Source organism: Columba livia, chromosome 17, assembly GCF_036013475.1.
Source record: "Columba livia isolate bColLiv1 breed racing homer chromosome 17, bColLiv1.pat.W.v2, whole genome shotgun sequence".
Lineage (NCBI taxonomy): Eukaryota > Metazoa > Chordata > Aves > Columbiformes > Columbidae > Columba > Columba livia.
Genome location: NC_088618.1, coordinates 7,437,374 through 7,461,001, shown reverse-complemented (window position 1 = coordinate 7,461,001; position 23,628 = coordinate 7,437,374). Strand labels below are relative to the sequence as shown.

Genomic DNA, 23,628 nt, shown 5'->3' with positions numbered 1-23,628 from the left:
GCTAAGAGACACTTTCAAACCATTACATCAGATTTAATTTATACAATCCTTCATAGAAAGCAGAAAAAACCCTGGATTTTAGTTTTAGTTAGGTTGAGAATTCAAGGTTAGGTAAACAACTGGAGAGGGAAGGGTTATTTTTCATCCCTTCCTCTCCCCCCAAGGAGACACACTGCCCTGGGTAAGGCAGGGATGCTGTGGGATAAGCAGGCACCCTGCTGTCAGACAAGTACTGACAGCACAGAGATTATTTTGAAGTGCAGGAATCTACGTGGCTTCTGAGGCCAGCAGTGTACAATTTACCTTTCCCAAATTATTGGGGGCGGGGGGGGACCAAATTATTTAGTCCCTCTCCCTCAAGAGCAGGGGAGGCAGGTGCAACAGGATGAATTCTGAATAACACAATTTAGTCTGCCAGAGGTGGCTTCTGAGCAGGGGCTCTACCAGGCTGCTAATGGAGGTTTGCAGGAAGGGCTGAAAGCTCTGCCAGTCAGAATGCCTTAAAGTAAACAGGAAAATCATCCTTGAAAGTGTAATGTGGAGATCCAGCTGACTCTTGACTGGGAATAGGTCAAAAAACAGGAAAGGCCACTCCCTGTTACAGCAGAAATGGTGCAGCTTCTGCACAGTGAATTCAACGGGCCGCTCTAGCTTTCCTCTTGACAAATGGATAAACATATGCAGTACTATACAGGGAAGAAATAGAGCTTTTAAATACCAATATGAATATTTAAAAATAACATCCAGAGAAAAACAACCCCTCAAGATAGTATTCCACCCTCTCCCTTTCTTTGGAAATATCACACTCTTTTGTTTTGAACTGCCAACACAGAATATCAGCCAACTTTAACTACTGTGCAAAACAAAGCATGCATCTAGAAATTCTGTTCACCTGAAGTAATTTGCTTCATTACACAGAGCATGAAAAAGCCCATCTAAGCTGCCAAAAGGTCATGCAGCCAGGTACCATGCCATCCTTTGAAAGGGACAGGAATTAGCTGCCCTTCGCAGCCCTCCATCAAGTTTTTGCTCCATGAAACAACCAGAAATACGTTGCTTGGGGAATCAAATACCAGAAAGAAAAAATGAAAGGACACTGCATTTCATAAAGGCAGCTGAACCCAGTCACTGGCTGCAAACCCTTGTTGACCCTTAGAGCACTGACAGCAAAAAGCAGGGCAGAGGGAGGGAAAAAGCACTGAAGGAAGGAAGTCGGTGTTTAGGAAAGATTACAGACTTAAGACAGGCCAATAAATGTGACTCCATCTTATCTACAAGTAGGACAAACTGTTTTTTTCACATGACCCCGAATTTCATGTCTCTGGCATTTGCTAGTTTGAACCTCAGAACATTTACTTGGAGAGCCAGACCTCATTCAACACAACTACTCATTTCAAGAAGTTCTCTCTAATTTAAAGGCTGGGGTTTGGTACTTCTATTATCCCTGCATAACTGAAATGGCCCAGTAAAAGTTCCTTTCTTTCCAGTTCACTTTTAGTCAGCAGTGTTAATTTGTGCATAACTTTAAGGAAGAGACTGCCCAGGAGTGCAGTGTTGGCTGCTACATCTTTTGAGCCAGCAATGCAGAAGCAGCTGCCTATTTGCTAACCCATCTTTCACCATGACAGCTCATTCCACCTGCGCTCTGTGATCTTCAGTCCCTGCCTCTCAGTTTCTGGGCCAGACTGCAAATACTGTCCGTATTCTGTGAAGCCCCTTGGCCAGTTTGTCTCTCAGCCCTCTGAGAAACTAACCCACGTCTGTTTGAACCAGAAGCTGCCAGCTGTTTACGAATGGAAGCAATTCAGAACACAGAGCTCTGACCAAGGGGATTTCAACTCTACAAATTACTTGTTTAATCAAATTGAGCAAGGGCCAGGTTCAGAAACACCTGAAGCAGCTCCATTTTCCAGGGCTTTCCTACAGAGGGAAGGTGACCAAGCCCTAAGAAGACTCCAAAAGAAATCCATCTAGAAGGCAAAGGTTTCAAACTGTGACCCAGCTGGTATTTTTTCCCAATTTGATTTTCACAGGTCCCACAAATATTGGTTTGGAGTTTCTAAAAAGGTGACCCAATTTAGCAAGGTGAAGAGCCTACCAGTTACAAATCTCTCAGCCATCCCCTGGCCTGACTGGTGTCACGAGAGAACCAGCTCCCCCACCAGCCTCTGTAGCTCTGGACACCCCCTCTGCCACTCGCGCCCGTCAGTAATGCCAGCGCACAGGGATGCTGCAATGACCGCACCAGCAGGAGAAAACAAGTTTAAGACCCTGTGTTTGCGCATTTAAATTTCTGCCCTTCTATGCATCTCTCTGCTCCCCAAGTTTTCCAGCCCGAGGTATGCCAGAGAAAAGATGATGCTGTTGGATCAGAAGCATGGCTCTAAACCTTGCCAAGAGACAGACAGCTCTGAACACGTCTGCTGACAGGTCTGTTTTATGAGACCTGGCTGTAGGAATTGGCCCAGGACTCTCGTTTGGGAAAATGCCTGAGACTTGCGTGTGCAAGATGCAGTTTACAGTCTCTGAAACCGTGGGATTAAAATTCTTTCTCTCTCCCCCCTGTGCTACTTTTCATTATGTAAGGAATAACCAAAACATGACCTCTGGCATTTTCAGCCTGTCAGAAACTCAGTATGGATTTTGAAGTACGACCCAGCGTTATTAACCACTAATGTTGCTGCTGATCTTCCTCAAATATCATTTTGCTTTAACGGATAATCAAAACAACTCTTCAGCTAGACCATTTTTGCTCAAGGATTAACCTCCCGAACGCTCTCTTTCTAGTTAAAAAAAAAAAGTTAAAGAGAAAGAGAGTCTTCTTAACAACCCCCCCTTGTTCTCCCAAACAGTCAACACTGTGCCTGTTAATACAGCCGCTGACCCGGCAGAGCGAGGGCTGAGCTCTGTCCTTGCAACATGTCCGTCCTCCACAGGCTCACAGTCATACTCTGAAATCAGCGTCTCACAGAACGCTAGTGAGCTTCATTTGTTGGGTAAAGCAACTAGATTTCACACACACACGCACACCCAACATTTCTCCTGTAGCTCAGTCCTGCAGAACCCACTGATCTGAAGCAAGTGTCACAAACTGAAAACAACCCTGCCGTTATCCCCAAGTCAGTCTCAGGAACACAGTGGAAGTCTGCAGGGCGCTCACAGCAAAACAGCTTCCTGGCCAAGAAGCAAGGGAGGCAAACTTCAGTCTCAGCCTCGTGCATTCCAACTGTAATTGCACCTGTTGTGCCAGGATGAGAAACTCAAGGGCATATCCCCCAAGGTGCATCACCTAGCCAGTCCAGTGCCAGCAATAAAGATGCAGCAGCCCAGATGTGCATGCCCAAGCAGACGAGACACCAAGGATCCCTGAGAATACACATCCAGGCTGCTGAGTCTTCATGGCTGCTGCTGCCCAGCCCGCAAAGCTGTCCTTGGATACCACAGGGCTGGGGATGCAACCTGCGTGCTCTAGTGTTCCCTCTCTCATGGATTATCAGACCAGTTACAAATCAATTCCCCTACTGCACTTACACCAAGAGTGAATAAAACCGTGTGTTTTCTATTTGCGGTGTGGGAAGATCAAACTGAAAACGCTGACTCCAGTAGAGGATTTCCCTGCCTGCTGACATGAACAGGAGGATGCACTGGGCGAGGAGAAGGTGAATGAACGGGACCTGGATCTCAGCTCTCAGCTTTGCATGTGAAAGTTGAACAAAGCATATTATGGCGATGATGAAAAGAAAGCATTGCAAAGACTCACCTTGATTGAACCACTCCTCTAATTACCAGAAAAGCAGCAGAAGAAAAACAAAAATTTACAGGAAGGAAGAAAATACAAAGGAACAGTCACAAAGAGGCAGAATGTCACAGAACAGGTTCAAAACCTGAGTATTACAAGAATACTACAGAACTTTCATCAATTAAAAAAGCAAATCAAAACAAGTTATTCCACTTTCTCCCTTTTGTTCCTGCTGAAATAAAAAGCACCCCAACAATCTGCACAGCTTTTTTTTCTTCCTCGTTTCATTAAATGAAAAGGTGCTCCCAGAACTGAGGGGACAGAAGGCTGACTGGCCCTTTTCAGAGGTGTTTGAAATGCTATGATCAATGACCATGAAATAAAACAAAATAAACATGGAAACACTGCAAGGTTAAGTGAACAAGAGGGGGAGATAATGGGTCTATTTTAAAGTCCTAGACTGAGAAAATTAAGGCAGGTTCAGACCAGGTATTCAGATAAATGTGAGAAAAGGAAGCTTCTCTTTATGATTTTAAAAGCACACATATTAATTGATTTAATTTTTATTTTTTAAACACAACAGTTGCCTGTTCCCCTCTATCCTTCTGATCTAAATACTACCTGCTGCGAGCTCAGGATTATTCCCAGTTTATCTCCCTCTAGAGAGCAGTACACTTCTTATAAAGAGCATAGCAGAAAGGAGGAAAAAACCAAGTTAAAATATACTTTGGAAATTGTCACTTCCTGCTGAAGACAGAGCCAAACCCAAGCTGTCACTGCGTGCCTGCACTGCTCGCGGAAATCTGTGGGTTCATCCTCAGTGTCAGATGATTTTGAGACCAATTTGTCCAGAAAGACATGATCAGATGCTTCGGCTGATAAACAGGAGCTGTCGGGGCGTGCAGACACAGGAGGTATCTCCGGGTCGGCCCCAGAGGCGAGGCAGAGGCTTGGCAAAGGACAGCCACCCGAGAGCGCCCGCTTTTCACTCTGTCATCAAGAGGACGATGACAGGTCTCAATCAGCAGCTCCCCTCCTCCCACTGTGCACACTCACAGCTTTTATGTCTAAAAATGTTTTCACTGACTGTGTTCTCTCGAGCAGCAAAACAACAGGGACCACGAGTGGCAGGAACAGGCTCGAGTCAGCACACGTTCAAGGTTTCCAAAGGATATCGCACCGAAGCATCAGTGATTCGCTGTGAGAAGAGGCTGGCCAGGCAGGTAAAATTCTCTTGTCAGTTTTTCCCCCAGTCATTAAAAGATTCCCATCATTTTTTTCCATTTTAAACACAATTTACATCTAGCTGATGACAGACTAGTCTGCAAAAGCCAGGTCACACTGTGATGACTTCCTTGACACATATGGAGACATAACATTTTAATAACATGTACAGGTCAGATCAAAGGAAGAGTAACATGCAGCACACAGTCCATCAAATTCAAACAATTCCATACCGGCTCTTCTGGACCAAAACCTTCCTCAGACCTGGCTATAAATAGTAAGCCAGGATGTGAGTACACATGAATGAGGATAATGGAGCCTAGACAGAAAATTGAGTTAATTATCTCTGAATTCAGTCTAGAATAGTCATTTCTCTAAAACAACAAAGAAAGCGGATATAATTTGAGCCTCCTTCTAAAGGAAAGATAGAAGGGGGGTTACTGAGACTATTAATCCTCTCTTGTAATGAAACTCATTTGCAACACTCGTACCCCAGAGGAGAGAACAGGTCTAAAAGTGACTGACAATTAAAAGCTACAAATTCATGTTTGCAATTTAAATTACTGAAAGAGTGACAGAATTGGGAGGTTGTGTGTTTTGGTTGTGAGTGGGAGGGCAGGTTTTCAGCTTGTTTTCAGATGCGAGCGACTGGAGGCACGGCAGCCGCACGGACAGGACATGCAGGGGGGAAGCCGTGCGGGCCCGGGACTCGTGCTGCGCGGGCTCAGCGCAGATGTGACGGATGCAAGAACACAGCGAAGCAGAGAAGAGGCAGACACATCCACGTTTGGCCAACAGCACAGAGTCACCTGTCAGCATGCACCACTCCTGTTCAAAGCCAAACAAAACTAGAGCAACCGTGGAAAAAAATCCCCAAATATCTAGTAGTAACGGAACAAGGGAGACGAACACGTGCCACGACACCACAAACACGAACCTCCGCAAGTTGCACCGCGCTAAACCCGCATGATGAATGTGCTTGCGAGAGCAGGCCTACGCAGCAAAATTGCCCCCCAAATCCATTTCCAGTTCTGAGCTCTCTGCAACACGTACCTTTGGCTTTTTTTCCACCAAAACAACCAGCGTCATCTTTCTTCTTCTTCTGAGAGCCTCCCGTGCTTGTTGTCTGACTGGCGTCTAGTTCTTGGTACTTATCAGCTCCGGGGACCTCTTTATGGACATGATAGGAAAGGTTCCGCATGATGCACACGCAGTTCTCCACAGACTGTTACACAGAAATGTATGTTGTAGTAAGTACTTCACCTTCTTATTTGCAAACTGTTACATTATACAGTGAAGGGGTTGGGGGAATTTTAAAAAAGCCCATTTGCCCCAGGAAAGAAGATTTAGTCAAGACCCCCTAAATTAAGGTTTGTTCTTGTTCTAAACCCAATTTTATTCTTCCAAAAGTGAAGTTCTTCATAAATAGCACCCACTCAAAGTGAAAACTCTAATCAAAAATACCAGCTTGATCTTACATACAGAATGCAATTCACCAAAAGATCAAACACACAATGGAAAATGATCATATAAGGATTTTATTTTAATACAAACCTCTCACTTTTCCAACCTTTACAATCCCCAAGGGGCCCATTTTGTTACATTTTCTCTGGGTCAAAACCCAGGCCTTGTGAGGATTTCAATGAGAACACACATTGTCCTACAGTAATATCTAATCCACAGCACATCAGGTTCTGACAAGAGCAATGCTCTGCAGGCTGCAATGGAAACCACCAGGCGGTTACAAAATCCACTTCCAAAATTATCTGATTAAGTGATAGGGCTTTAGAATTCCACCACACAGTGAGACTCAAAAAGCATGAAATAATGATGCTTTACAAGCCTCATCGGTGTTACAAAGCAATAGCACACTCCTTTCTCAACCAGGCTAAACTTATGATATTCCTTATGCATATAAGTAAACATTTAAGCGGCACAGGATAAGATGATAAAACCAGATTAATCAAAATCTGCACCTAAAATATAATCACAGCCACAATGAAAGTGCTGCAGGTCTGAAGACATATCTTACTATCTAAGCACTAGAGTCTTTAGAGATGGTGCTGAAAAACTCTAGAATGGGAACTGACTCCTTTGCTGGTATTGTACAAAGCACAATACAATAGGACTCAATTCTGATTTGGAGACTGCAGTTATAAATGTCAATTAAATAATGCAGAGTAATGGCAATAACGTCACTGATGATAATAAAGGACCACTCTCCCCACCTGTTACAACCACTTGCCTTTGCTCACCTCATCAGCCACACATGGTAACTCGGCAGCATCGTGCTGATACCCCAGCAGCACTACCATGGATATCACAACAGAGATGAGAGGAAGAGAATTATTATATTTTCTGAGGCAAGCATAATCCCCTTCTGAGACCGGCAAATAGGAGTCAGATCCCAGCGCAACACTTCAGCTTAAATTAATGGAAACATCCTTTAATTCTTAATACTCAAGGTCACCTTGTTGTCTGTATCCTTCTTGCCAACTGCAGACTGGAGAGCGTGCAGCAGAGCATCCACCAGGCCATCGCACTCGCGCAGCCTCCGGCGCGCCTCTGCTCCGTCCGAACTCACATTCCTAACAGGAGAGATCGGAAAGAAAATTCAGCCCTCTAACCTGCACCATAAAGTTGAAGGTGCGTCCATTTATATCACAATTATCAAGAACGCATTACACATTGGATGAACAATTGGGAGGTGAAATAGTCCAACAAACCTATTAAATCTCAGCAAAATACAGGCAATGCACATCTGCAACTCCCTGAGTCTGAATGGAAAGCGGAAAACAGTCACAGAGGTGTCTACAAACACATTTTTCCAAATTGCTGGCAAGTGCAGTCACATGCCTTAAACTGAGCAGGAGGTTTCAGGGCAAACAATACGCAAACTGAAAAATTAATTTCAAAGCCAGAACTTTTAATCTGAAAAACATTTTCACTACCTTAAGAAAAAGATACAAACCCCACAAAATTACTCAGCAGTATTAATGGCCACAGAAACCGAAAAAAGAAAATGATCTAAACCAGGCATACAATAAGCTATATTTTATTTAATCAATCTGTAAATAAAATTGGTCTTCACTTTCCCTGGCCACCATCTGCTCCAAAGCGGTCAGGCTGGCAGTGACCACGTACCACTGCTGTCTCCTTCACTGCTCAAGGTTTCTCCAAATCCACTCTGGATCTCCAGCTTTCTGACTGGAAGTTACTACTACCCAGTTAAAATCCCGTGTTTTGACATTTAAAGCCCACCTGCACAGCAACTTCAGCCCAAAGCCTGAGTCAGTCACATTTAAGAAAGTAAAAGAGGACAGTTTGTATGTTTATATGGCTTTAAGTTTCTTGAAACAAAGGGAATCAAGTGACAAAATCATTCTTAATGGTGCTTGCTGGCAAAACTGACATGGAAAGTTTTCTCAGAGTTGAAATGCACTAATTTTGACAGCACCACAGTCACCATTTCAGCTTTCAGGGTCTGAATTGCACCAGCCCGTGCACGGCTGGCTCTCAGAAGCTCAGGACACAATCGTTACCTTCTGCTGCCAGGATCGTGCAGCCAATTTTTCTTTTTAACTAACTAGAGGGACTGCCAATCTCCAAGTAATTAACAAATCAATCACGGTCCCCTCTCCTGTCCCCCATCATCCAGGCAGGCTGGTGTGTTAATGGGATGACTAGGAAAAAAACACATTTTCTTAGAGACCTCTCAAAATCTGAAGACACTTAATTGTGAGCTGGTTGCTGTAACAGCACATTAACTTTCAATTAAGAATACAAATTGAATGCACAGACAAATGAATCCTTTCCCCAAATCCTAACACATGGCCTCACCTCTAGCAATGGCTGATACAAGGCAGGTAAAGTGAATATTAAAATACGAGTCTACAGGATATATGGAAGAGAGAATTCTACACGCTGCTTTTTCAGACCTCAGTTGTACTAATCCTTTTGTATCAAAAGCTCAAATGTGAATTTTAATGTCAAGTCTTTATGAAACTGAAATTAGAATTAAAATTCTCTGTGAAACCTTTCAGGAGTTATAACAATAAATGATAGCAGCTCCACCTCCAAGCACATCTATTAAAGTGGAACATTACTTCTTAAGCTTGAGGGTGACAGAAATGCACTAAAAATGGTTGTATCTGGAGCTGTGTATCACGTTTCTTACTCCCTCATTGAGTCTTAGAAATACAGAGCTAACATACATACGGAACACTTGCAGACTTCAGAAAAAAGCTTCACACCTGGCCCACAATGGCCCATTTGTCAGAGACATTTCTATGGTCCATTTGTGCTATCACACTTGTAGTGCATTTGTTTTACTGCTTTGGTTATCAACAGCATCACAGTATTTTGTATTCTGCTTTCTTATTTCTTGACCTGTATTAGGATCAATGTTAAGGTAAGCACTGATTAGGCTATAATTTAAAAAGTTACTACAAAAGTACATCAGTAAGAGCATGGTTTGCTGGTATCGCTGTATCTTCAACTATGGAAAAATTTACTGAAAATTAATGCCTCAAAAAAAATTCCCACATTTATCACACATAAGTAGGCATGAAAACTCTGCAGGATGAAAGTAATAGCTAATTAATGCTATGAATAAGTTATCCAGACATCAAACTTTGCAGCTTTAATGTTGCAACTGACACATCAGAAAATGTATCCGTATGAGCATCTCATGCAGAAACACCTGCTCTGTAAACACCCAGCACTCCTGGGATTCTGCTGGTCCTCCCTCCTTGGGTGAGGAGGTTCCTGCAGCCAACGGGATTTATCCAATATGGAAAAACAAAACCCATTTCCCTGTCTGTAACCCAGACCTACCGGAAAGCTCAGCTCACATTCTTCACAGAAGTCTGGGCAACAAGGGGCTAAGAAAGACCAAGCCCAGGGAGATCAGAACCAGCTCTTTCTGCTGCTCCAACGCTGCAAAACACAGCAAAAATCTCCCAGTTCCCATGGGAATATTTGCATTTCAGATACATGCACAAGCACACCAAACATCCCTCAGCACTAAGCAAAGGCGGGCACAGTTAAAGTGAAGCCGGTATCCTCGGAGCGAGCTGTCATAGGCAACCCCAGGAGAAGAGCTCCCACGGCTGGTTCCCATGATCCAGACCAACCTTCAAAAGCTCAGGCAAGCACCAGGTTGCATTTCTGCCTTGGGGTGTTAAGATTCTGTAGCATCTACCTCCTTGTAAAACATCAGCTGGTAGTCATCAGCCAAATTCACATCTTGGGTCTTCAGGGGGATAACGCAGCACGGAGACAAAAGTGATTACATGGACTAGAGAGCTAGTGCTGTCACTGCAAAGAATGGAATCTGCAGCCTGGTATTGCACTCCACTGACCAGTCATGAAAAACCTCTTCCAATTTCACATCTACACTAAAACCATTCTTGATGCAACCTACAGATTTATTACACCTTATGGAACGAAAGAAGTAACTAAATAATGATCCAAAGGAACCTTTCAAAGCAAAGTTTCTAAACACCCATCTTTGAAGAGTGGTAAAAAAAGAATAATCAACAAATAGGTGAGAGATTCCAGCAGATGTAAACAGAGGATTTGTAGCTGTCATACACAGGGTGACACTCCACAGAAGGAACCCAAAGCCTTGATCAGGGCAGAAACTTCCCAAAACTCATGCATCAGATAGATTTGCAACACATGGGAAGTGTATTTGGATGGAGTGTTTTGCTTTTCACTGAACCTTTCTACATATGAGACAAGCATTGCTTTATGTCAGAAGAAATGAATCCTTCGGTGGATGGAGTGTTTGACAGAAGACACCAAATAGAGCAGCCAAACCCCTTGCTGAGGTGCTTGTTCACTCTGTCACCGATGAGCCAGGCTACCATGCATCAACTGGGACAGCCCAAAGATTCTGGAATTCAACACATTCTCTCAGTGACTTGCTTGCCAGGGCATCTGAATTATCAAGAACTTCTACAGATGAAATCAAAGATACTTTTCAAGCTTGAACAACTTGAAGCAGGAACTCTGAAGGGCTTTTGAAGCACTGATGATGGGCAAAACCCTCTTATAAATGAAAAGTTGACTGCCTGTTCAAATGGGTGGGAACGGGGAGGAGGAACTACCGAACTGCTTTTAGATAAAACAGTGATAAATGATACCTGCCATTCACGTCTGCTTCCCCGCTTTGTCTCTTCGCCCCCAGAGAGACCTCTGCTGCTTTCCGATACTTTTCCAAGAGTCCATTTAGTGAAAAATGTATTTAAAAGAAACCACAACAGCATGTTTCTCACATCAGACTACAACAGCTAACAGAAAGCTTCACAGCGTGCTCACTGTACATTTATACGACACACTCAAAAGAGCAATTCTAGGAGCAAGACATGGAATTACCGTCCATGTTACTCAAATACACAGGAAGGAAAGCAACTCTATGACTGATCTTATGTAAAACAGAAAAGCTCAAATTTCATTCCAGATATTTTAAGTCCCCAGCCTTTAGCTGGAAAAAGTGACCTGGATTCTTCCTCAAATTCTTGGGGTCCAGACTGTAGACAGGACTAGAGAAAGAGGATTTGTAAGGATGTTCAAATATATGCTCTCCCTGGGAAAACAAAACAGAGGAGCACTAAGTAAATGTTAAATAAAAGTAAATACCTACTAGCACAGAAACACATCAGACTAGGAATCCAGTCTGTTGGTATTAAAGACTTCAGAAAATGGTGGGGAATGTGCTGAGAAATCTGTTCATGCTTTAGATAAGGTTATCATTATCACCAAATAGTTGTCTTAATAATAGGCAAGTCTGAATGTAACATTTACATCTGCAGAACAGAGTTGGTATTCATCATCTCTAGGATAGGTGAGCTGTTACTCCTATCTCTGCCACACGCTAAGATTGTCCTCAAGAGAAAAGATTTTAAAGTAATTAAATGCATGGCACTTAATTTGCACTGTTTCAATGCAAATCATGTAGCAATGTCCCCACTGTGCTTTACGTAACAACCTGAAAGATAGAGTGGAGACACGGAGAGATTGTGTGTGCTTTTTTTGTTTTCTTCAGATGATAAAGAAAAACTTGAAAATACAAGCATCAGAGAGATATGTTGTTTTCTCTGAACATTAAAACTAGTACTTCCAAGACCATTGCTGTGTCTGCCACCTGGCTGGAAAGGGCCATCAGTTGTTATCCCGCAGTGCTGCAGATGCAGCTGAAAGCCAGAGGTGAGAGTGTTACTGAGCACTTATCACCCCACTTCAGTGTAAAAACCACTTTGTTTAGAGACCCAGCTGGGGATGAAGACAACAGGTTGGGGACTTTCTCATATAGAGAGAAAGCTGAGCTGGAACTGTTTAAGATACCCTCCTGATAACATTTCCACCTTTCTCTGGAAGCAGCATGGACGAGAGCTGAAGCCGAGACAGCGATGAACTCTTACCAACAGCCTCTTGGTGCACACACACACCAAGCTCTCGGACTTTACTGTTGTAAACAATTTTTACTATTATAAACAACCTTCCAATAGCTATTTTTGTATTGCCAGGCTAAAAAGTAACATTGACTCCTCACTAGACCTGGACTGACAACCTCACTGAGGCTTCACTGTCCAGACACTGAGTTTTATGTCCTTCGGCTGACAAAAACTACAAGGTTCTCACCAGTCTAATTTAAATGTATTAGTAGTTGTACTCTGACAGTCAGAACCCTTTCTATAAAAACACCCTTCCACACCCACACTTTGCTTCACTATTAAGAAATTTTTATTTGGATGTCAGCCAACAGAGACTGATAAATAATAGTTGCAGTAAATGTACTCTATTTCCGAGCATATTTCTAGGCACTGAATGTCCCAAAGGAGGAATATGCAGCATTTTAAAATCATTCCATCACTTCATGCAGAAACAGAATGAATTCCATACCTCAGTTCACATGAAATACCAGAAAGTTTAATTAGTATTAAGTTCATTGTTCTGCAAATAAGAGAGAAAAAGAAAGAAGCTGCCTGTGACACAAAGACAGCCCGGTCCAGGCAGCACTGGTCAAACAGCCCTGCACAACACACTGGGGCTTGGGAGCAGATGGCTGCATCAGGAATCAAGCAGAGAACATGGTGAAGAAAATAGGAACAAGCCAAAGTCCAAAGAACTGAACAGAATGACGGGGAGCTCTACTGATGGTGACGTTAGGTGGGGAGCAGTCGCTCAAATGTGAATCAGACCCACTGGAGATTTCTGCTCTACTTAAGCATCCACTTACCAGCTACACCCAAGAGAAAGCTGCAGAGCAGCCCAGGTTGCTTTGCATGTAAAACCCTTCCAGCTATTTGAATAAAAACATTTGTTTTGTTTAGTTGGTCAAATGCTCAGAAGAGGACATACCAAAAACCACCCCTGAAAAAGGACTTCCCAAGCTTAGTCTGTGCTCCAGCAACACTGACATAGAGCAAGAGACGTGCCAAGCACGCTGCCACGTGTCTCATATTCATGTCAGCAGTGTCTGCAGGAGCTCCCTGCAGTAAGCAGGGGCTCAACAGCCTGCAGTGCAGTTTAACAAGGTACAGATGTCAAGTCCGTCCTTCATTATTTGTGGCTTTCTATATCCAAAACATCGCGTAATGCCTTCTCAGTCAAATGCTGACTGGTTGCCTGCTGCACGACCTACTTGGAGGGCTTGTCGTCCTGCAACACAAGTGATGCAGAAGTCCACTACACAAGAATTCCTTGATGCCCAGCAACTACTTCGCTTCCAAATTACTCCAGTCCCTGCTCAGAGGAAAGGCCAAGGGACTCTGCTTGCTGTATCACGCGTGCTTGCTGCAATGTGAAAAGAATCTCAAGGGTACAAAAATGAAGCAGTATTTATCTAAGAAAGGGTTACGGCTCACATGCCTTCCAAAGAAAACCATGTCTATTACAGTGACTGCAGCGAGCTTTGTTTCAGTCTTGCTCTTCATCCCAAAGGGACAGATGTTTTTGTAGATTTGCCTTCACTGACAGCCAAGGGAGAAGGGACCTAGATTCATTCCTAAGGAATGACAGAAGGCAATAAGCAAGTGCACAACTTTAAATTTATACTTCAGATTCGATTGTAAAGCATTAAGGTTGCATGTAACTAGGTTATGTCTCTGCTGCTAAAATCTATGCATAATTTATTTATATTACAAGCTAAACATCAGGAACTGTCAGGAGGAACCCTAACAGCTCCTTTCTAGCACGAATTAAACGCTCTGCTCATCATATAAGCCCCAGGACAGCCATATGCTGTGATCCTGCACAGTATCAGTAAGCTAATTAAGAAACTGCCTTTGCTCACTCCTCTCTATTGTGTGGGTTTTTAATTTGAGTTGGTCTTTTTCCAGTCTGGGTTGGGCTGATAAGCTTCTCCCTTTTCCATGCTGCTTGCTGCCTCCAAAATGAAGATTCACAGGCTAATTTCTGTTCAGTTCTTATCTCCTCCTAAAACTATTCCTTTGCTGAAAGTCCAGTTCAAAAGTACCTGTTACACAACAAAAACTTACAGTATCGTTAGCTCCAGTTTCTGGAGCAGCAATTGCCCAAAGGCTGAACCCGGCCTGAAAACAACATGAGTGCACTGGCCTCCGGGCACGGCGGGTGGGTGGATGGATGGAGACCTGGCAGCACCTGCCCTCATCTCCTCCGGCTGGGATCGGGGCTGCCGAGCTTTGTAACAAGTCCTGTCCAGGCCTCTGTGGTTAAACAACTGTCCTACAAAAGCTCACAAAAGGGCTACTTGAACTACGATATGAGAGCACATAAATGAAGAGAAAAAGTAAACCACAGGACTTTGACAATGAATTTTTTTTTTTGGAGTGAGGGAGAAATGCAGATGCTACAAACTGGACTCTGTACTAATGCTAGTTACTAATTTGCTGCTGAAAAAAAGAGAAAATAAAAGCCAGCACCTGAAAACTGCCCCAGCATCATCGGCGCAGCTCCACCTCCCGCACCCTGCTCCGCACCAGCCAGCGCTGCCAGCTCACGCATCTGCACTAAGCGCCTTCCTTCTGCAGGCAGCTGGAGGCGGAGGCTGCCTCGGGTATATGAGAGTGCAGGTAGGACAAATATGATGTGACTGTCACCACATACTATTAGCATGCCTGCAGGATTTAAAGATGGATAGAACTTAAAGGTAACTCACTTCAAAAGCTCTAATTTCCAAGCACTTTTCTTCAGAGAAAAGCCATACATTAATCATTAATAAGAAAGGAGGGCATCAGCACCTGGCTTTGGCAGCCTATCTTCCTTTCTTTCGTCAAATTCAGCTTGCAGAGATAAGAAGAAATGGACACACCGGTATCATGGAGACACTCACATAGTTGTTTCCAGGGTGGAGAGAACCTTTCTGCCAAAACAAGACCACTAGCTGTCTCTGACAAACCTCCTTTACCTCTGTGTGCCTCACAGATGCACACACTCCTGCTATAAAGCATACGTGCTATAGATGTTTGCATGTATACATATGTTCACAAGTACATAAAGACATTAGGACTCAAGGAAAGAGTCCATTACCACTAAGCAGTGTTATGTGTGACTGAAGCACCGTAAGTTACATCTGCAGGAGATGTACATTCATGTACTCTAATGCTTTCTGTCCTCAACAGAAAAACGCTTTAAACATTTTCATACAAAACCTCTATTTGGCACATCCTGGGTATTAATGATTTACCATCAAGCTCCCGCAGCCCTTTTTCCTCTGAAGTACAGAACACTACCAGGAGCCTTCAGATACTCATACATCACTTCCCAGCTGGTAGAGTATGTTTTCTGCTGTGAATCTACCAAGTCCTTACCTCATGTCTTCAAACATCCTATCTCACACTTACCATAACTCTTAGGCTTTGATTCCATGGGATTGAACTCTTAATTTATACCTACAGGAGCTGCTTATTCCCAGTTGTTGTCTCTAGGACCAACCAGTTCACAATCCTTGGACTACTGGTGTTTACCAGCTTCAGAGGCAGGGTAAGGACAGAGGTGCCCACCCCCCGTTCAAGACAGGAAAGTGAAGACCAGTGACCGAAGTCCAGACGCACTCAAGCACTTAGGAGCGCGAATCCAATCACCAAAACCAGGAGGAGACGGGCTATTAAATATTAGACCATAAAAAGGTTTATACCATTAATCTTCCCTGTAATTATGTCAGAATAGCAGCAGAACAGCAATTAAATCCATACTTCTCTGGTCTCTTGTTCCAGCTTTAACCACCAGCTTGCCCCTTCTCAGGAGCTGCTGCTGGACAAGCTGGTGCATCCAATTTTGATGTGAAGAATGCATGTTTTCAGGGGAAGTCAAGTGGGTGCAGTTCATGTTCCTACACCCACGGCCAGGTCTCTGAACCCTGAGGCTATTGGTGAATGCAAATTTCTGTGCACTTGGAGAATTGACAAGGAACGCTGCTACTACAGATGGTACTCTGGAAAAAGGAGCACTTCGCATCTGTTTGCTATGCAAATTGATTCATTTAACATTTGCTGACAGCAGGTCAGCTTAGCACAGGAATCAGGCTAGAAAGTTGGCAATTTAGGAACTGAGTTCTACTCGGTCCTCTTAGAAGTGAAAAAATCCAAGGGAGAATTAAAAGTAATTAGGCATAAACCAGCAATTAAACCCAGAATGAATTGCATTTTTAAACCATTAAAATTCTTGCTGCTTCCAGAGAACTAGGGACCATGGTGGGTATCTACAAAGCAAACACAAAAGAGAACACGACTGCAGCAATGCTTTCTGACCCACAGACGCGGGATGTCCCCCCTACAGCACAGAAGGACACACAGCGAAGGTCCCTGGCACTGCCTGGGTGCACGGGAGCTCGTCTCAGCTCCATCAGTCCTGCAAATAATTCAGCTTGTGCTCTTCTCCTAGAGCATCTTCATGTCTTGGTTGAAGCTGTGGGAAGGACCACGAAAGCGCCTGGTTAAGATGCACCAAATCATTACGTTATTTAAACTGGAGAGAGTACAATTTAAAAACAAATGCTTCTGGATTGAAAATCCGAGGAGGGATTTTGGGGTTTAAAGAAAAAAAAAAGGACAGTAACTAGAAGAGACATTCTCCACATACCTAAAAGAATAAAATACAATGCCAAGACATGAAACTTGAACTTCAAAGGAATAAAGGAACATCTGTACATATTTAACGACTCTCTTGGAAAACGTCTTCCTTACTTCTTCTCCAGTCCTACTTTTCCATAACCCAAAATCTACGTAATTTCAACACATTTATATTTGTTTTGCTTTTTACTGTTCCTTTCCAGATTTATCTCAACAGGTGCAACAAAATATAATATAAAATTACACCCAAGGTAGCATTTATCACAAGGCTCATGACCATTTTAAGTAGTAAAATTACTATGGACATAGCAGATCCATTCATCATATTGGGTCTGCCCCTATAAACAGAACACAATAATGGAAGAGGAAACATATTTTTCCTGACCTCAGGATGAGAATGGAGACAAAATTATCATCACCTGCACTAGTTCCTGAGAACTTCACTGTTTCTTGGCAAAGATTACAGAAAAAACACGCAGTAAATTTCATTACCAGGTCACAGTTTGCAAAGTGGCTGTGCTGCCAAGTCTTTATTTTTCAAAGGGGAATACAGGATTCCCAAAACGTTTGTTTGAAGAGTTTTTGGCAAGCCAAGTGGATGCCACAAGAGAAACCACTCATCATGTTCCAGGATGATATCAGGATCCAAACGATCCCTGCAACGGCCACAGTCCCGGGAGAAGGTTGGACTTTAGAAGGAGCCCTCCAAATAAACACCAGTCTTCAGCGTCAATATAAACTTCAAGCAGTTGCATTTTCTTCCTTTGATTCTTATTGGCTCTATATATGTTGTCACCTAGCTACGGTTGTGTGGATGGACATCACCAAGTATCATAGATAATCCAAGAGGTATTTAATTTAGGGCAAAAGATGCAGTGTTCAAATGGCATTCTTGATGCTAACAAGCATTTTAAGAAGATGTAAAGGCAAATAAGTGTGTGTAGTGTTGTTTTTTTTTCTTTTTTTTTAAATTACTTGTTTTCAATTATTTTGAAAAAGTGTTTCAAAGGCTCCACATTATCAAAGGAAAGACCTAGATTAAGAACAAAGCTTAAAGGAAAGATCAGAAAGCAGTGTTAAAAAAAAAAAGCACAAATAATTAACCACTGGCAGTTCACCTTGTGAATCACCAAGTTTGAAACAAACTCACCCACATATGTTAATAAACTTCATTAACTGAAAATATTGTACTGAACGGAATGTCATCCTGCGTGCATAATGCCTGTGTTCTGCTTGGGCATCTGAACTGCAGAGACATCTGAAACCTCAGAAGCTCAAAGATCCTCCCAGGTTTTTGGAACAGGAGGCAGCACACACGTGAGGCTGGCACTCCATCAGGAGGACTAACCTGCCAATTAAATATCACATTGGTAAACAGTTTGGAGTCTGCAACAAGCTCCACTCATGGAAAATTGAATTTCTAGGACCAGTTACTGTGTCAATAAGAGAAGAGCAGGCAAATGGGTTTTTAAAGACTGACGTCTGTCAGACAGATGGCTGCAACAATTTATTTGCTGCCAGTGTTAACTACCTTGCTCGTGATTTTAAGGATGAGCTGCAGAGGATTTAAACAAATAGTGCAAAATTATTTCCAACAGTAGTACTGATAGCTACATTTAACACGTCCATTTTTATCTGTAGACCTGGAAGTGCTCTACAAAATGTATGTAACATGACCAAAACTGCAACAAGAAGTACGATCAACTGGAAGACAGGTCATGTCTCACCTACTCCTGCATCGCTGTCTCTTGTCCTGGACTCACTTTGTCTCACTGCAAGAAGTCAGGAGACAGCCAGATGGTTCCTCCCGCTCCCTGTGCAAGAGGCTGCTCTAAGGCACAGCAAGAGACATGGACAAACTACCTTTTCCAGACTGCCTGTCCCAGCTAACCTCTGCCACCACATCTCCATTTACCTTAAGCAACTGCTTCCAAACATGGAATCACCTTGCCTCACGTCTGACCGAAGCTCCAAATTTTCCACAAGGAAGCACATAGTCCCATGACACTATGACAGCAGAGACTGAAATACACTTCCCCCTTTCAAAACCAGAAACAGTCACCACTCACTGGCTGCTGTCCTAACACATCTGAAGTGCAGGATCACTTAAGAACCAAAAGTTCAGTTCTCTAATATACCTCAGTACTGTGTTCCACACACCTCTTCATTAGCCTGAAGAATACAATGTCCAAAGTGGCACACACAAGCCTTTGCATGTCCTGTAAAACCAGTACCTTGAGATTAGAAAAACCCAACCAAAAACCAACAAACAAAACCAACCCAAAGGTATCTTGGAATGTAGAAGTTGAAGTGAATCAGTGTACTGCACATACCAATAAAAATGTATGATGTGGATTAGGTTGGTCTAATAATGATCAATTTATTGTCTACACTTACTGGAGAATCTCATATTCATTCAGATAATCCTTTTATCCCCCACCATGACTAATTTCCTCTTGCAGAACATCATTAGAAAATGAGACACTAGTAAGTAAAGCCCTATGATGTCTGGAGCCTACTTAAAGGACCTTAGTTTCCAGTGGGACCGCAAATAATTTCAGTAATGGGCCCTTTCAGAACGCTTTTCATTACTTTCTTCATTTGTGAAGTTACTCGGGGGAATAGTTATTGCAATTTAGAGACCACAAGCCCAGGAAACAGAAATGAACCAACTTCTGAAGATGCATTAATCAGTAGCAATCTGACAGAAATACACTTCAGAGCAACAGAAGGTATGATGCCAAATCTTTATTAGTTTTGTTCAAACTAATTGACTTCATCGTGAAGCTGAAGAATCTAACAGGGCATCTCCACTATTTTATCTCGAAGAAAATACAAAGTGAAAGACTGTTTAGGGAACATTGGTTTTCAGGCTGCATTAGGACTCCTGACTCCAGCTTCTAGCACCTACTGTCCTGCTGCCAGAAATGCAAATACAGTTTCTAACCAGAAAAGGCTCCTTTGCAAGGAATATTAGAAATACATTCCTAAACAGACAGTAGGTAATGTTTTTAAATGATTTCCCATGGGTCCTTATTCACTTTAGCTTAAAATAGGAGCATGCCCACAAAAGGGTTTGTGGCTAAAACTGGATCCATGGTTCATGTTCAGCATAATTCCATGAAACTACTTCCCTGGCATCTGCAAAACGAAGCCTTTTGATAGCAGAGGGCCTAAAACCAGTAAGAAAGTTGACTGAAAACACTATTCAGATACATAAAAACAGCACCACCAAGGGAAGCAGAGAAGGTACCCAAAATTTGTAGATGCAGCCCACTGATCACAGTACATTCAACAAAAGGAAGGTGATTGTCAATATAAATGACACAGTTTGCATTGCAAAATGCTCTTTTTGTACTTCGCTTGGCAAATAACCTTACCTGGGTGACTCTCCATTGTATTATACACCTCCCTGTATTGGCGCACTCCCCTAACCTGGATAAATAACCTACTCTTCATGCTCACCCCACCACACAGACGCACACTGACAGCCCTGCAGCAGGACAGTGCGTAGCAGGCAAACACCTCCAAGCATTGCTGTTGTGGCCACTGAAATGGGGATATCTGTGCAAAAATGAAAGATATACGATCCTTTATTTTGAATCAAACTAATGTTAACAAAATCCTAAACACGGGATGCAGTGAAAAGATTAGTACTCCACACTTCTGTCTTACCGTAAGCAACCAGAAGTGTTCTTGAAGACAGTTGTCCACTCGGCATCGCGAGGCTTCGAGTCCTCATTGGGCTCGCTCTCCCAACCTGAATGGGGTATGATCACCTCGTTGGTGAGCGTCTGCAGGCCGTGGTTGATGATGACCATCTTCAGGGGCTCGTAGGAGGACAAGTTCCACAGGGTGCCTGCAGGAGAAACGCTGATTATTAAACAACAAGAGAATAATAACTATTTTAAAACTCTAGATTAAACAGAATCACTAGAAGGTTAAATCATAAAACTAAACAAAAAGTAGAAACCGCCTGATGAGATGCCAGACTAGCACACAGCTTGGGGAAGATTCCGCCGTCACTGCAACAGAAGCATTTCCAAAAGCACTGAGGCACTTTTGTCAAGACGCAGATATTGTTGAAGACACAAATGTGATGTGCTACTGGAGACTGATAGGGTTTTCCTGCTATATACAAATTTTGTTACACTTTTCAGTCTAGCTATGCTCTGAAAAGTAAAAATTCATCCAGTGCAGCAGCCAAGTATGTATTTATGGAGGATCATTGATCTTATGCTTATCCTCTGCACAAGACAATATTTCATTCTAGACTCCTCTCTATTATTTACTTTCACGTTTTCCTGTCACAGGCAATATTTGTGTTCAAATCACCTGGTGCCACAAGCATGTCATTCTGTGAAGAAGCTCAGAACCAAATCTCCCATGTCTTTCCATTTTTTCCTTAATTATGAGCCAAAATAGACAGAAGTCAAACATCAAAACAATTCAAGAGAAGAATAGCCTTACAACTGTAAAAATACCCTGTCTTAGACAAGCGATCAATTAGCAGAGCTGCATCAGTGTCCTGATATTGCTTACTAGGTTAGGGCTGCACCGGGACAGTCACTTCAGAGATAATTTCTGCACAGTCACAGCCCAGTAACATTTAAGAACTACCAGTAACAACACTTGGAGAGAGCCAGATGCAAGGTGTGTGAGAAGTGTGAAGACTAGCAAAGTTTCAGAGAGACCAAACAGAGAAGCTAAATTGCCCAGAACACACAGGAAATCTTTCTTAGGTGGATACAACATAAACCTGAAGCTCCCTGTGTTAATACAGCTGTGAATCTGTACACATTACAGTGCCACTTGTAGATACTCACCTCTTAGTATACATGTTTAAAACAAAACACAAAACAAACAAGGTGCAACCTTCTGTTTCAGTCCTTTCAATCACTCCAGGTTTTAAAACCTACAATTTACAAATTTTAAAAGCGACTGGGGAAAGATTTAGGATCTATTGCTTCTGTCGCAAGTCTGACACACGGATTTGCTGGACAAGGAGTGAAGACACCTCAGGGCCACCACAGGGACCCCTGAGCAAAGGCAGCTCCCGTGGGAACAACCCTGCACACTGCACTGCTACACGAGCGGCAGATGCCAAATGTCCTGTTTTGATACCCGAGTATTACCCGTATAGGGTCATGACAGGTACCAGGTTAGGACGGGAATTTTATCTCCATCTGAGTGGTGACTGGCACTTGGACGACAACCTCAAAGGCTGAGGATTAGCAGAGCCAAGTGCTATGGTGTCCCCTGCTCAAAGTGATCTTTACACAATCCAGGCATCCGTTCAGGCCGTATTAATTAATAGCCTCAGAGGCTGACAACAGAATGAACACCATAATGTTTCTTTCAGTCTTTTTCTAAAAACATACAAAAATACTGCTTTTTTTGGCCTGATTCCCTTGCTGTTAATAAACAACACACTGCATGAGAGTTTCATGACCCACTTTTTTAGCTTTCAAACAAGACTGTATAGGTGAAATAGGAATTATTTCATTCTTCATACTCATCACAATTAATCACCCTTTGCCACTGCAAAACACCAAACACAATGGACAGTAAAACACAAAACAAAACACCAGAAAACCAAGTAAAAAACGCTATTTTTTTTTAAAAGCCTTTACTTTTCAGAACAAATACGCATCAACTGAGGAACCTAGTACGGTGTTTGTAAGGATCCTGCATTTCTGTTCTTTTTGAAACAGCAAAGTATTGCAACTGGAAATTATGTGGAGACTTAAAATCGTCTCTATGTGGAAGAGCTAAGTTTGAAAATCTGACAGCCCTTCATATTTAAGAGCTCTCTAGTGCACATACGGTTTCTGCACCTGAAATGAGATGCTGCCTTTTCCTCTTTCCTGGAGGAGTGACATAACCTGTTATCTCTGGTGTGAAACTACAAAGGCAAATTTCACTGCTTAAGAAGAATGAGGCAGAGATATACTTAAAAAGCCAAAAATACCTATCTAATTTCCAAGAGCTCTGATATTACAGGATTGTACCAAAGTTTTCCAGTGCTCAAATCTCTTGCTTGTCTTAAGACTTCGAGATTTGTGTCTAGATTTCAATACTTTCAAACCCAATGCGCAAAATGAAACCATCACGTGCAAACTCCCTCTTCTCCTGCGTTCTCATTCACCAGTAGTTATTTCAAGAGACCAAACACAACTGGGATTCAATCACATTTTAACTGGTTTGCAACACCAAAAGCAGCACAAACCCGCCCATCTACCACCCGCAAGTCAGCTCTGTGATAGCAGGAACCCCATCCAGAGCAGAAGTACTCGCCCCAGCAAAAGGATTTCTTGTACATATTCACCCAGAATTTTTAGTTAAGGGGCTGACTGCAATTTATGGAATAAACCATTTACAGCAAACACATTTTGACTGTCAGTCACACTGAGTGCCTGTCAGACTGGGAACTGAAGGCCTTTCTCTCATCTTCTTTGAAGGAATAAAAACCCAACACATTTCAAGCTTTTCAACTTCTCATCTGCCTCCCATCGCTCAAATATTTCATAAAAAACATCAACTAACTGTAAAGAATAAAAGACGGTCTTACCACTAGAAAAAAAATATCAGAAAGCTCTTCAAATT

At 42.7% G+C, this 23,628-nt stretch overlaps 1 protein-coding gene across 35 annotated transcripts in view; it reads right to left on the bottom strand.

Moving 5' to 3' along the window:
- The window catches only part of ARVCF (ARVCF delta catenin family member), a 241,395-nt gene that overhangs the window by 44,795 nt on the left and 172,972 nt on the right, over window positions 1-23,628 (bottom strand). For 19 of the 35 annotated variants that reach the window (XM_021284593.2, XM_021284625.2, XM_065033030.1 and 16 more), the window contains 3 exons: window positions 20,698-20,881; window positions 7,434-7,551; window positions 6,017-6,188 (listed from right to left, as the gene is read on the bottom strand). In XM_021284593.2, the coding sequence (XP_021140268.2) occupies window positions 6,017-6,188; window positions 7,434-7,551; window positions 20,698-20,881 (474 nt within the window). Of the gene's footprint in view, window positions 1-3,760; window positions 3,779-6,016; window positions 6,189-7,433; window positions 7,552-20,697; window positions 20,882-23,628 lie in introns of all 35 variants that reach the window. The other 16 variants (XM_065033011.1, XM_065033014.1, XM_065033013.1 and 13 more) reach the window with 1 other exon arrangement.